We start from the raw sequence: 12,083 nt of genomic DNA on the forward strand, positions 1-12,083 counted from the left end.
TAAAATACTTTCTACTCAATGTGTGTGTTCTATGTTAATGTAATTATCAGTACTTTGATATAAGAGAACTGAATAGGTTTTCAATCATATTTAAGGTCTGGTCTTCTGTTCTATAAAAATTCATCACTTTGTAGATATAGTCAAAACATTTATATAACAAGATCTTTCTGAACTGAAAATGAGTCCCAGAGGGGATCTAGAGGTGTACCAGAGAGCCTGAAAGAAAATGGAATCTACTTTATTGTGAAAATCACTGCTGGTCTACTGCTGAAGTGTCTGAAGTAATTGGACCGGTTCAATTGTCGCAAAAAGGGATTGTGGCCTGGGCTGGCTGATACGCTGGACTACATCAGAATTGTTTCTAGATGGAAGGAACAACTTTGGTTTATGAAAAGAATGTGTTGTAAAGGAGAGAAATATTGACCATTGGCATGGAAACGAAACTTTCAATGTAGGATATTTCATTGAGCCCACTGGGATGCGAATGGCTAATGATCAACAGTGCCAAGAAGTCAGTTGCCATGCATAGTTGACACAGAAGCAGGAATAGTTGCAGTAGCCTTTGTATAACAATAGTGGTGATGTTTTGAGTTAATGTCACAGTGATACCATGAAGTGATTGGTGAAGGTTTTTAGTTAAAAATGCAGCTCCCTTTGAAACCTTAGAATTTGGCTGAAATAAAAGTAATATAACCTGCTGCTGAAAGCAAGCTCGTATCCTTACAAAATCATTGGAGATAAGTGAAAGACAGGAAGGAAATGGATTTAAATTCTGGAAAACACGACTCTTCAATAGCCATTTTTACATGGAAGCAACAAAATAAGTATTTTATTATTTCAGTGGGTTTTTTGTTCTATAGGATTATGATCATTAGCATTGCTTATATAGAACATCCCAGACACACAGGATCCTCCAAGTACCTCACAAACAATCTTTGTCTTTCATGTGCATGTGAGGGAGCTTTGAAATTGAGCAAGGCTTTCATACTAAAAAATACAATATATAAAATTGGATAATTACATAGGTTTAAAATAAAAGTAGTTCACAAGATGTGTATTTGCTAAGCTGACTTGCTCTAAAGCAACCTTATATTATGTTTCATTTTGACTCATAGAAATTTGAGTATTAGTGATCTTTCATGCTTCAATAATAAGATCCAGATAGCAAGAGCTGCAGATTGGAAGGTGCCAAGAATGGTCACGAGTTGAGGAAAGCTCTAGGCTGGGTCAGATTTGCTGCCTTCAGCAAAACTATTGCACCTTTTAGCCCCTATGAGAAAAGCTCTATGTTTAGTCAGACATTCTCCTCACTGTAGTTTTCCAAGTTTTCTGCATTTATTAAATTTTCTTGCAGCTTTTTAGCTCCTTAAAGTCAAGGTAAGTGAGAAGGAATCCCTTTTACCCTGATTTTCAGAATGAAATGAGTAGATGGCTTGAGACCATTGCAGAACCAGGCAGGTGTAGCATCTGATGGTGGACAGAGGAGCCTGTTTTCTGTTCGTTTTCAAAGAGACAGAATGTCAAATCAAGCCTTTTAAATATCACAGAAGTGCTAGAAATAATTCACAAATATCTTTTGAGTATTAATTATATAAACTCTATGTTCTTTATGACTTGAAAGGTTAGTTTTAAGCCTGCCATCTAATTCAGTGTTGAGAGCTTTTTTTAATGAGGAGTGAGCTTTACAGAAATCTCTTCCATCCTGAGTGTTTCAAGATTGTTTCCCTTTTTAATCCAGGCACACAAGAAGCCATTGCAATGTGTCTACATGTAGAAACAAAACAAGCTGTCAATGAAACCCTGTGTGACAATTCCAAGAGACCACCACCAATGACTCGTACTTGCAACTTGAAGCTTTGCCCCCCAAGGTACATTGTAATAATTAAATCATATTGTGGCAAAGAGATGGTTAATATGACTTAAATAAACATTGGGTTTCTCAGAAAGGATTCAGATTGCAGGGCTGCGGTCTTGCTTTGGGATGAAATTTCACTAACTTCTGTCTTTAACAAGGTTTTGGGGTTGGGATTTTTTTTTGGTCTTGTTCACTCCTTTTCCACTCTTCACATCTCACTAATAAAACAGGGAACATTTTCTGAAATAAATCTCTTGGAAAAACAACCTTAACTCTTTTAATGGTACAAGAAAAAATTTAGGGCAATTTTACAAAAGAGCCCAGAGAACATTTACTTTCTATCCTTACTGAATGAAAAAAGTGAAATTATGATTTAAAATTATTTTAATTTCATGCTTCTTTAGTAGCTTCCCATAGTTTGTATGGCTTCTTATGTTTGTTTGGAGATCCTGGGACAAGAACAAACCAAGTTCAAATCCAAGAAAACCTAGCTAATTTGGTCACTTGAAAGGGCCATATGTGAATTTTGACATACGCTGCCTTATTTACCCACTTTTGATCTCTGACATCTCTGATCCTTTGCATGTTGTTTCGACATGTTTGCAGAAACCTCCTTTTGCAAAATGTAGGGAAGAAGTTAACAGGAACAGGATGTTTTGTAGAAAACATATACACATTTGAAGGAAGTTTTGTAAATGTAAGAAAGGTCTATTTACATATTTACATTTATAAACGTAAATGTCAGCAGGTTGCCAACAGGTTGGGTTTTTTTTGTTGTTTTTTTTTTTTTTTTTTTTTTTTAATAAGGAGCATTCTGAAAGTAAATGCCAGAGTTGAATTTGTCTGGAAATGACTCTCTCTTTATTGTTAATAACTTCTGCATTTCCTTGTTACCTGCAAGTTTATAAATCTAGTTTATAATTTTACACTACAGCCGAACCAAAGGGATGTTTTCACCATCTGTCAGTAACTGTGCCTTCAGTTCCTTTTTGCTAGGGTCTGTTTGGGTAGGATTGCTCCTTCCCCAGTCTGAAGTGAGTTACTAAAACGTGGGCTTTTGGCTGTGCTGTTGGAACAGGTGGCAAAGCGGCCTCTGGAGACGCTGCTCGGCTACGTGTGGGGTTGGGATACAGACGAGAGACGTGTACTGCCAGCAGCCGGGAGGATCTGCTGTTGCTGCTGAAAACTGCAAAGACAAAAAACCTCATTCTTTACAAGCTTGTAACCAGATTGATTGTCCCCCTGTTTGGCATGTTGAAGAATGGCAACAGGTATGACTGGATTACAGAAATGGGTTAAATGTGTTCCTCTGGCTGGGTACTTGAAATTCTCTAGCTGGAATAAGATGGAAGGTAGCTTCTAAACTTTGGTATGTAGGTGTTTCGACTGATTTCATTAGAACAAACTAATCCAGGGGCAAAAATACTACTTGTGACTACTCTGCCAGTGGATAGTCACAGGATGAGGTGGAAAGTCCTTTTTAAGATTTCAGAAGGCTGGATACCAGTTATCCCAGACATTGCCTTTCTTGTTGTGCTCTGCAAATGCAATAACCTGCTTTTGGAGACACTGCTTCATTTTTATTTATTTATTTTTTTTGTCTCAAGGACAAAGTTTCCCAAACTCTCACCAGGTATATTACCTGATGTGAGACATAGGCAGATCTACGTGCAAGATGTGTGTTTTTCTTTAAGATTTCTGTACTTAATTGCATTCAGGTGGTGTGTTGTTTTTTTTAACTTCGTAGTTAGGATCTCATCATCTCTAATATATTAGCTGAACATTTCAACATAATAATTTTCTACATGCTGCTGGCTTTTTAATTAAAAGTAGATGTCATTTTCAAGAGAGCGTAATTGGAGAGGGGGAGATCTTCCAGTGTTTGTGTAAAATAAGTGCGATGGGTGAGCCCAGATGTCCATGCAGGTGTACGTGTTATGTTCTCTTCTTCTCCTTAGTGTTCACGTACTTGTGGAGGAGGGATTCAGACTCGCAAAGTGTACTGTAAGCAGCTGTTGACAGATGGAAGTTTCCTGAAACATTCTGATGACACCTGCCAGGAGCCTAAATTGCCAACTAGTAAACCATGCGCAAAAGTCGATTGTCCTCCTCAGCTAGTCATAGGAGAATGGTCCAAGGTGAGCAGCCCCCAACAAGGGTGGGCCAAAACCTTCACTCGCAATGTGAGCTCTGAAGATTTCTGCTTGGGTGAATGAGATGTTCAGAGCGAGAAATTCACAGGGTAGCTAAAGGTTTTGCAAGGCATGTACCTGGACTGAACTGTGCATGTGGTTGCTGTGTATCCCCGATTACAACCAGACTGTTCACATCCCCCTTCCTGAGCTGTGTTTGAGTTGCTGATGGACGGGCTATAATGCATTGCATGCATTCTACCAGATGTGTTTAGCTATCAATTATTTCATAGTACAGCAAATCTTTGCATTATTCTGGAACCTGGTCTAGTGGAAGGCGTCCCTGCTGATGGCAGGGGGGTTGGAACTAGATGATCTTTAAGGTCCCTTCCAATCCTAACCATTCTATGATTCTATGAATATGTCCTCCTTCTTTTGCATTTAATGCAAGCTTGCTACCACTCCCTATTCAAAAAGATTTATACAAGTGAATTTAGGAGCTGCAATTAAAGTTCATGTGATACAAAGTAGGAAAGAGGTTTGAGAGACTTGACACAGACTGTTTAGAACGTGTTGAATTTTTAGATAGTCATTGCTCTGTTCTGCCCATGGTTGGGCATAAAGAAATACTGTCATATTATTTTAATTGTTCCTGAGTTGCTTGCTGGAACAAATTAAGTGTGTTTATATTGCCTACAAAAGCAGAGAAAGTTTAATGTCTGGGTAACACAAAGGTTCGTATGAACTAGAGTGTATGCACTCTCTCTCAGAAGAAAAAAAAAAAGAAACACACATGAAAAAGTCAGAATAGTTTAAAATTAGCATGTGTGGCGTGGGACACCAGGTTTAGCTTGACTGCATCCTTCCTTTCACAGTGCTCAGTAAGCTGCGGTGTTGGAATCCAGAGAAGGAAACTTGCCTGCCAAAACCTAACAGCAAAGGGCCAATATGTCACATTAAATGGATCAATGTGTGGTGGTCTGTCTCCTTCACTGCTTGTAAGGTCTTGTCAGATGAATGCCTGCAACAGTAAGTATGTTGCTTTATCTAGTTTCGTGCTGATTTGGAATGATCTATTTATAAAGAAAAATCTGTATACAAGTTAATTAACTCATCTCCCTATACTTTCACATTACTAATCTGGCATAAACTCAGTGTCATAATTACTAGACTAGTAATAACAGGATTGGTTTTGATTATTTTTTTTTTGCTGGTTAGAAATAAAGGTCATAATCTAACGGTAGTGTTTAAACCTGCTTTAAAGGTACCTACCTCTCACCCTTACATTTGCACTTACCTACATTTGATCTGATTTTTCCTTTATCTTTTACACTATCCCAACTGAAAAAAAAAAAAAAAAATCCATAAATTTGGTCTAAATTACAAAGGACATTAGCAAAGATAAGAATCCAGTTTTGGCTTGTCTTTTGACTGTACATTTATATTACACTGGACATTTCGCTTAGCATGGTGGAATTCAAAACCTGAAGCACTGTGCTAGTGGTAACTTTAGGTATAATTTCTATCTTTCCTTGTAGAAATGAGAATCCCAGTCTCATGAGCTTTGCAGGAAGTGATGACAGTACAAACCCTCTTCAAAAAATCCAGTGTTTTATTGCTCCCTATATAATTCCTACCCCCACTGCCCCCGGCCTGAAAAAACTCTCTATAAGAATTGTACAATTTGGGCACAGTCGTGTTATGGTTCTGATGGTAGTTACACTAATTTCATGTGTGTAACACCAATGGAAATACCTTACTGATAAGGAGTGTGTTCAATTACATACAATAATTTAGAACACGCTGTACTAAATGCAGGTTTCTTAAGTCAGAACCTGTGTTCCCCTTGCTCTATAAAGGAGGCTATTAGTTTGTATGTTTGGGGAGCAGGACACTGAAAAGAAAGGAAAAAAGGAGAGGTTTTTAGTTTTGAGGTGGAGGAAAACCCAAAAGCTTTCATGAATGACCTGGTTTTGATCACAGATCACAGAGATAGATGTGTTTTGACACAATTCATAGTGTTGTCAAGAAATAGCTACTTTATACATTTTGAAGCTTTGCTTTAAAAATTATTCACAAAACAAAATAAGAAATAGAATAATTACTGATTCATACATAATACGAAACTTCTTTTCCTGGCCTGCATTTCAGATTAACATGCCAAAATCCTGAGGTTCAAAACTCCACTTAAATAAAGCCCTGTGGACTTTCAGGAATGTCCTTGGCATAAGGTTTAATAAAATATTTTGAGCTGCATATCTATCTGAATTTAATTAATTGTGGATAGTTGAATGGCAGGGTAGCTGGTTTGCAAATTGCTTAGCACAGACTGATATTAAAGTTACATTGTCAACTTCTACCACAGCACCAAGAAAGCCGGACAGTGGGAATGTGATTGTACTGAATGGGTGCAGATCAAAGTCATAGAGGAGAATCACTGTCCTCTCCCTTCATCCCCACAACTGTTACGAACACAGGAGCCCTTGCAGCTCTGGTCTGCCTGGCAATTCCCTGCATGGGCAACAGGATGGCAGGGGAAGGTGTGAGATGTGTCCCTTCCCATAGTTCCAGTTCAGGTTGTGCAGCAGGAGCAGGGGCAGCAGCAGCAGCAGGCTTTGGATTTACAGGAACATGCAGGAGGCATCTCCTGCTCCTGCAGCCATGGGTTCATGGAGTAGAGTGAATAGCAGGTGGGAATTTAGCATGGCCTTAGGACGGGCAGATGGCTAGTTACAAAAAGTGAAGCAGACTCAGTGATGAGCAGCCTGGTGCATGGCACGTGTGCTGTTAGAGGTTCTTGCCTTTGGGAGCAAGGTTTCTGAATGTGCCTCCTCAAGATTATGCTTCCGTGGCTCAGATGAGCTCCTTTTTTACTGCCTCTTGACAGTGCTGAGGCTTTTTAGACTTAATCTTTTACCCTGCAGCTAGTAATTGTAGCAGTTTCCTACTTAATAAGCCCTATTAAGTCAGAAACATTCCTGACTGTGGGCCTTGAGAAATAGGAAATAACACCAGTCTAGCCCTGAGGTCAGCAGGACCTGACACCCAGCTCAAGCTGTAGGGGACCAGTAGAGGTCATAGACACAGATGGATTTATACCAGGTGATAATGTCCATGGCTCCAGAATGATCTAATCCTTAAGCAAGATTTACCTTGTAGAAAAAAAACCCAAAAAACAACAAACCTCTTCCAAACAGTCTGTTACCCCAGCAGCTGCAAGGTTGGATGATACTAAGGATCTAGAGAATGCATACTTATGTGGCCTCATATATTTATATGACCTTATATATTTATATGGCCTGCCATCCACAACTCTGAACTTTGTTTCACTCCTAGCCTTGCTCACCAGTCACCAGTAAAAATATACACACCCTTTAGTGTTGAACTGCTAATGAGAGTTAGTGGTCTGTCTTTTTTTAAAAAAATGAAATGGATGAGACTTGTTAACATATTTATAAGTATGCACTGGGTTTAATTCCGTGTTGGAATAACTAGTGTAAACAGAGCACAGCCTGAAGTATTTTAATTTGTGTGTTTAAAGTTACACTTACTGTGTCTGTAAGTTGGATTTTGGAATTGGAAGATTTAATACTGGAACAATTCCCTAAAAATAAATATTTGGGGCCCAGTAACTTATTAAAAACAGGACGCTACTTTAATAATTTTAGTAAACTGAGTGCCTAAAGCAATTTATTTGTTGTACCATGTGAAACGGTTGAGGGAGACATGTATCTGGATAATGAATACCGATTTAAAAGCTGTGTAATTATGAAACCATGATATCCCCACAGGTCTGAACTCATTACCCAAAACATTGAAAATAACAATTTTCTTTTATAAGCATAAGAATGCACTCTAGGGTGTAGTTCATACAGTGTACACACTTATTGAATGCTTGAAGCATTTAGCTTTTCACCTATTTCTTCACAGCATATTTGAAGCATATGTATCTAAGAAACATGCAGTTTTTCACATATCATTTGTGTGCCATCAGTGTAGTTGTCAGTTAATTTATGTACCTAACAAGTGGAGTAGTAGTAATGATTTCAGATTCAGGCACTCTGAGAAGCATTTTGATTTGTGTGTCCATTTCCTGGCTCATCAACTCATTCTACAGGCTCTGAGTTTTTTCTCTGTCACACACCAAAAGTCTGGGTCACCAAACACACTTGGGTTGTTTTCTAGCACCAATGCAGTATCTTTCCCAACTCTTCTCAGCTGCCCAATTTAATCTTGCACGGCTTGAACTCAGGAGGTGCATGGCTTTGCTCCACACATCCTACAGCTCTTTGTTTCTCACCTACCTAGTGTTTTCTTAGTAAGATTAATTCCGCTGATCAAAGTGGGGCACAGTAGTTGCCAACAGTGAGTCAACACGGTGGTATCTGAAGCATTGCAGTCATTCTCACATTGTCTCCAGTGTGCCAGTCCAGCCACTGCTGGGAAAGCCTGCCGGTGGTAGTGTTCATTCAAGCAGCTCCCTAGAAACCTTTCAGCATCCTGGTGCCTGCAGGACAACCCAGGAGGAGCTTCATAATTCCCAGTGTCTCCATACTCAGTCTGCATGAAGCTTTATGCTGTTATTGTCTGCTTTTGTCAATTCATCTGATTACTATATTCAACCTCTCAAAATGTTGACATTTCTCGCTTTCCTCCCTTCCCCTCTCTACTTTCTTGGCACAACTCTTGTGAGCAACTTATCTTTCAACCCAAAGAAATTACCCTCAGCCAATGATTACAGGGTGGCTTTGCTTCTTGCATGTACTATGTCTTCATTGACTGTTTCTTTTACCTCCTGTGTTGCTATCAGTTTGGCTTCACTCAGACAACCAGCATGGACAGCCAACAATTTAAATAACAGTCAAGGGGACCCTTACTTTTTGGATAGCTTTTCTTTTATTCGGGTTGTTCCGCACTCGACAGCGCTCAAATGTGAGGAAAGTGATAACGTGTACAAATTTTTTGATTCACTTTTTCCATTCCCGTCATGTCTAGCCTTTCTGAGGCAGCAATAGGAAATATATAGGAAATATAACCATCAGGGCATTATATATAATGTAAAATAATATATTATATAATATATTGATATATATACACAATTATGTATGTGTGCACCATCTATGTCCTTCATATAGGTATATGTTGCCTGTACCTTTTTGTTGTTAGGAGACTTGGGGAAGAAGCAATGGAATTCTTGGCTGGAGCAGGGGAATGTTATGGTTTCATGTTCATATTTTTGCAATTTTGTGACTCAGATAAAAGCTCAGCATGTTGCAATCTGACTTGAACAAAGTCAGTAAAACCTCTGTCAAGCATTCTGTGAAAAGCACATTTTCTGAGCATGAGTGCCAATGATTAGATACTTTTCAACACTTTGTTTTCTTTCAGAGATTAAACCAAAGCTTCAAGGAAAGTATTCTGCTCATGGGCCTCAGATTGTCAGTATTCACCGAGTCTATATTCAAACAAGACAAGAGAAGCGCATTAATTTTACCATAGGAAGCCGAGCCTACTTACTTCCAAAAACATCTGTCGTAATTAAGTGCCCTGTACGAAGGTTCCAGAAATCACTTATCCGGTGGGAGAAAGATGGAGAACACTTACAAAACTCTAAAAGGCTTGGCATCACTAAGTCAGGCTCACTGAAAATACACAGTCTAGAAGCTAGTGATATTGGTGTGTACCGGTGTATTGCTGGCCCTGTGCATGAAACATTTGTACTCAAACTCATTGGTACTGACAACAGATTGATAGAACCACCAAATCTTAGAAAACACGCCAGTGAGACCAGTACTGCAGATCACAATGAGGCCAACAGCTTTGGGGCCAAATGGCATAAAATGAGCAAAATGTGGCAAATGTGGAGTAAGAAGAATGAGCTCTATCTGGGTGACAGGCAAGTAAATGATCAGCCATTTCTGCGAAATCTTGAAACCTTTGGGAGTAATTCAGCAGAAGACTTCAGCTCTCGTGAGTTCAAGAATAAACGACTGGAGGCAGCAGTTCTCCAAAGCGCCTACAGCATGGACACTGTGCAGTTTGAAGAACTGATAAGGAACATGAGTCAGCTCATGGAAACTGGAGAAGTCAGTGATGACTTGGCATCCCAGGTCATTTATCAATTAGTTGCTGGATTATCTAGGCCTCCACAACCAACTACTGAAAAATGGAAGGGGGGCCAGGATGACAAACTTGCCATAAAACTCACAGGCAAATCACCAAATGAATCTGAACGTTTTGGCACAAAAACTGTTGATAAGTTAATGTTTGACCAGAAGGTTCCAGTTATTATGAGGCAAAAGGAAATTCCTCGAGTTTCCTTCAACAAAACAGTAACTGTACGAATTGGAAATACAGTTTTTCTGACCAAGAATACTCGTGCTGTCAATCTACTATGCGAAACAGCTGGTATTAGTGAAGTGAAGTACACATGGACAAAAGATGGCGAGACATTAAAAGCCTCTGAGAAGTAAGTAAATACCTTCTTTTATTTTTGAATGACTTATTATGTTGCTATCAACTGTAAAAATCCACCCTGCTGTGCAATATTAAAACATGCTGTTGTAAAAATGAGGTAAGCATGAACACTCTGCCCTCCATCTTTTTATTTAAGTAATTTATTTGTTTTCTTTTAAGTGTCTGTCACATTGTTTGGCTTTATATGTCCATTTCCATGATATTACATGGGAGAATTGACTTTTTTTACTAGGTGAAGTGTTTTGGATGTCCTAACTGTGTATTTTGTGATCTTAGTTATTTCAGCTGCATCAGAAAATGACCAGATTTACATTCAAATTAAGAAGCCTGTTTGATTCGTTCATAGAAAAATACAGTGGGGATACATTAAAAACTTCTGCCATGGCAAAGATGTAAAGAAGTCTTAGTTCTTACTCATTTTAAAGAGGGAAGTTATCACTGGTACCCTCAACATCCTTCAACATAGTAAATCTTTAGGTATAATTGTAGCTGCTTAACTTCAATTTAAAAAGAAAGAATGAGCTTTTATGGATTTTTTTTCAGTACTTTAGAATTTACAAATATTTCTGTTGAGGACAGTGGCATACAAAATAACGAAGAACCTGTATTGCCATCACATTTGAGAACTATACCTGAAGAACAAGTACAGCGAGTGTGTGTTATATTCAGCCATTTGCTCAAGACTAAGCAAATACTTCATTGCTGATAAATCAGAAGCCCACCTGATAATATTAACTTCGTGTGTGAGCCTCTTGGAATTATAGCTAACTCTTGAGTAATGAAAAAAATTATTCTGAAATGATAAAGGCGCTTTTGGATATTTCTCAACATACTTAACTGATTAACCGCACTGCCAAGCAAAATATACTTCTGCAGCACTATCAATTAAAGCAAAGACACCAAAACTAAGCCATTTTAAAAAGTGCAAATGTTTTTGGAACCATTTAACTCCCACCAGTTATGTTTATTTTGTGGAATACGTATAATTTCCCATTAATTTGTTGCAAGTGATACTTTAATTTTTTTGACATGATTGTGGTTTGTTTATTCACAAGTATCTGTTTTGATTCCTGATGTCTGCATTCATAAATTGCCTTCATCTCAGTAAGGTCTGTCTTGCACAAATCCATATACATGTGTGTGTACTCAAAAGCCAGTGATGTTACTAGTATTACATCTGATAAAGAACGTGAGGAGGTAAATGGGCTGTTTATCTATTGGGTTTGTAAAAGGTGGCCCTACTTGAACCATGCATGAGGTGGCTTCTTTTGTGGAGACACAAGTATTTTTGAAGTGTTTATGTTTATTCTTACTTTATAAGCATACTCAGTGTGTGAGAATGCCAGAGCCACAGTTTTTTGGAGTGTATGGCGTAACTCATGTAACTTACTGCTGAGAAAGGTAACAAAGGAGAAAAGTCCAGGCTGCTGTTTTCAGCCTCTCCCCCAGCCTGTGATGCTCTCTCTGAAGGCAGGCAAGATGTTCAAGACATCTGTTGGGTTTTGGTGGAAGACTTTAGCTTTAATGATGATAATATTATTCAAAAATAAACCTAAACCAAAGCGCTACAGTAATTTGGAAGTCGGATTAGACCATACATTTGTGAATTTCCCAATCCT

At 38.5% G+C, this 12,083-nt stretch overlaps 1 protein-coding gene across 1 annotated transcript in view; it reads left to right on the forward strand.

The window, feature by feature from the left end:
• The window catches only part of ADAMTSL3 (ADAMTS like 3), a 158,399-nt gene that overhangs the window by 145,322 nt on the left and 994 nt on the right, over nt 1–12,083 (forward strand). The window contains 5 exon segments of the mRNA XM_010175808.2: nt 1,739–1,868; nt 2,934–3,126; nt 3,814–3,993; nt 4,863–5,016; nt 9,376–10,456. Of these exon segments, the coding sequence (XP_010174110.1) occupies nt 1,739–1,868; nt 2,934–3,126; nt 3,814–3,993; nt 4,863–5,016; nt 9,376–10,456 (1,738 nt within the window).

Source organism: Antrostomus carolinensis, unplaced genomic scaffold, assembly GCF_000700745.2.
Source record: "Antrostomus carolinensis isolate BGI_N321 unplaced genomic scaffold, ASM70074v2 scaffold13949, whole genome shotgun sequence".
In the NCBI taxonomy this organism is placed as follows: domain Eukaryota; kingdom Metazoa; phylum Chordata; class Aves; order Caprimulgiformes; family Caprimulgidae; genus Antrostomus; species Antrostomus carolinensis.